At 31.4% G+C, this 2,500-nt stretch overlaps 1 protein-coding gene across 1 annotated transcript in view; it reads right to left on the reverse strand.

The window, feature by feature from the left end:
- LOC122255940 (fibroblast growth factor receptor-like 1) overlaps positions 1-1,856 on the reverse strand; it is a gene marked incomplete in the record, with an annotated part of 87,613 nt that extends 85,757 nt beyond the window's left edge. Inside the window, 1 exon segment of the mRNA XM_086537102.1 lies at positions 1,692-1,856. Coding sequence (XP_086393228.1) covers positions 1,692-1,707 — 16 coding nt within the window.
- Positions 1,857-2,500: the final 644 nt, after the last annotated feature.

Genomic DNA, 2,500 nt, shown 5'->3' on the forward strand with positions numbered 1-2,500 from the left:
TCTCTCTCTCTCTCTCTCTCTCTCTCTCTCTCTCTCTCTCTCTCTCTCTCTCTCTCTCTCTCTCTCTCTGCGTTCGGTCTTCAGCCAATTAAATATTTCCTGGATATCAATAAGATATAACCCAACACTAACAGGCCCTCCATTAAAGGGTTAAATACACTTAAAAACAAAAAAACAAAAACACAGAACACCTAAAAAGAAAAAGAAAAAAAAGAAGTAAAACGTAACACCCAAATTGCCTTCACATAACACTCCAACAAGAAACCACAAACTGCTCATCTAACCTTTTTGTATAATTTTTATCGCACATGGTACGAAACGACACTAGACATTATCAAGTGAGAGCGGGAGGAAAAAGCATTGGTAATTGAATTCACTGAACAGTATAGACACAATTTTTGGTCATTGAAGTGTTGTTTCACCTGCCATTTTACCACGCAAGGGAAACAAGTACTCTAAAATGTGGAAGTGTTATAGCCACCACAACAGACCTATCAGACACGAACTTCATACAGAGTGAGTGTGTGTATGTGTGTGTGTATATATATATATATATATATATATATATATATATATATATATATATATATATAAATATATATAAATATATATATATATATATAATATATATATAGAATAATATATAATATATATATACATATATATATATATATATAATATATATATATATATATATATATATATATATATGTATATATATATACATATATATATATATTATATATATACATATATATATGTATATTATATATATATATATATTATATATATATATATATATATATATATTAATATATATATATATATACATATATATGTATATATGTATCATATATATATATATTATATATATATATATATATATATATATATATATTATATATACTTACATACTTACATATCTATATATCTATCTATCTATATATATGTGTGTATTATTTTTAGGGGGCGTACCTACAATTTTATGACTAAAATGAATAAAGAAAATAAATGCCCAAGAGAGAGCAAATAAAAGATTGACATCAATATATTGGTCATTTCGATTTCAAATATTCTACCTCTATGTTAACACTGAAAACCGACACATAATAATAAAAACAACATACTTTCTGGAGTACTAAAAATGCAAGAAAAACAGTAATGCTCATTTACCGACTAAAAATGAAAAGTTAAAGTTGTACGCTTGTGTTAGCGAAGTTCGCGTCCCGAACACCACCTTTAGTTTATATTACGGTAGCAACTCTTGACTCATAATTATGCATTCGCTACGATAAATGGCGGGGCAATTTTCCACCTAATATAGGCCTATAAATCACTTTACTTCCACACATTCACACCTCATTTAAAGCAATTGATTATAAAGAACACACGGAAACACAAAATAAATAACGCAGTGCACACAGATATATATCTATAAACTAATAGATACAATCCAAACAATAATACACTAAATGCAATACATACAAAATTAAAAACAACACAAAACACAACGAAAATCGGGGGGAAAAATATGTATGAAAATATGCAAAAATAACTATCCCCCCAGAAAATAGCTACAACACACAGAAAAAAACAACAACACAAAACAATACATCAGGCAGCACAACAAAATTGGCCAAATACAAAACCGAAGACAAACTACAAAACCTTACAAAGAACTCCTTCCTTACCTTCTTCCTTGGCCATCGCAGCTAAGACTTGCACAGCCACCAAATTAGATTCGGTTCTCACTTAATCTCTCGATTAGGCCGGACTTGCTCCAATCCCAGTGTGTCATGCTCGCCTCCTTAAACTCCTTCAATCAGCTGCTAATCCATTTCGTTAATCCTTTTGCAGTCTTCTTCAATCCCAGAGGCGACAGGGAAGGCAGACTACAAGAGGTATGTGTCGAGAATGCAAGTTTTTTGAATATGCTTGCATTGGTTTTATTATTATTATTTTTTTTAGGGGGAGGGGGGCTCTCTGAATTTGGTTTGATTTCTTATTTTAAAGGGGGACGATTTTGATTTTTATGTTTTGTTTTTTTAGTTTATAGTAAGGGATTTTAGTTACGTTGTGATGGCTGGTTTTGTTTTGTTTTGATTCTTAATATTAGTTTTAGATATTGGTGGTGTTGTCTTCGATCACATTTTTGGATTATATGAGAAATTTAAATGATATTTTGGTATCTGTATAATTCACTTTGATCCTATTGAGGTTCGAATGATCCTCGCAAAATTCAGTCTCAAATTGTTCCGAACGCGATTGTTATATTTTCCTTATGCGATATGTTTGTAAATCACGATAAATTGTAGTGCGAACGTTTTCGTATGAAAAGTTTTGGTATGCGAAATTTGTTCGGTCACTAAGTCGAAAATTCACAAGTCCAGTAGTGTGAGAGAGGGAGAACGGCCAGGAGCGACAGAAAATACTGCTCTGTCTTCCCTTTCGCGCTGCCGGGGTGACACTGATTACCATTCTGTCGGTCCGAGAACTTTAC

The sequence above is a fragment of the Penaeus japonicus genome, unplaced genomic scaffold (assembly GCF_977035675.1).
Source record: "Penaeus japonicus unplaced genomic scaffold, GWHDUDI00000001_assembly GWHDUDI00000001, whole genome shotgun sequence".
Taxonomy (NCBI): domain Eukaryota; kingdom Metazoa; phylum Arthropoda; class Malacostraca; order Decapoda; family Penaeidae; genus Penaeus; species Penaeus japonicus.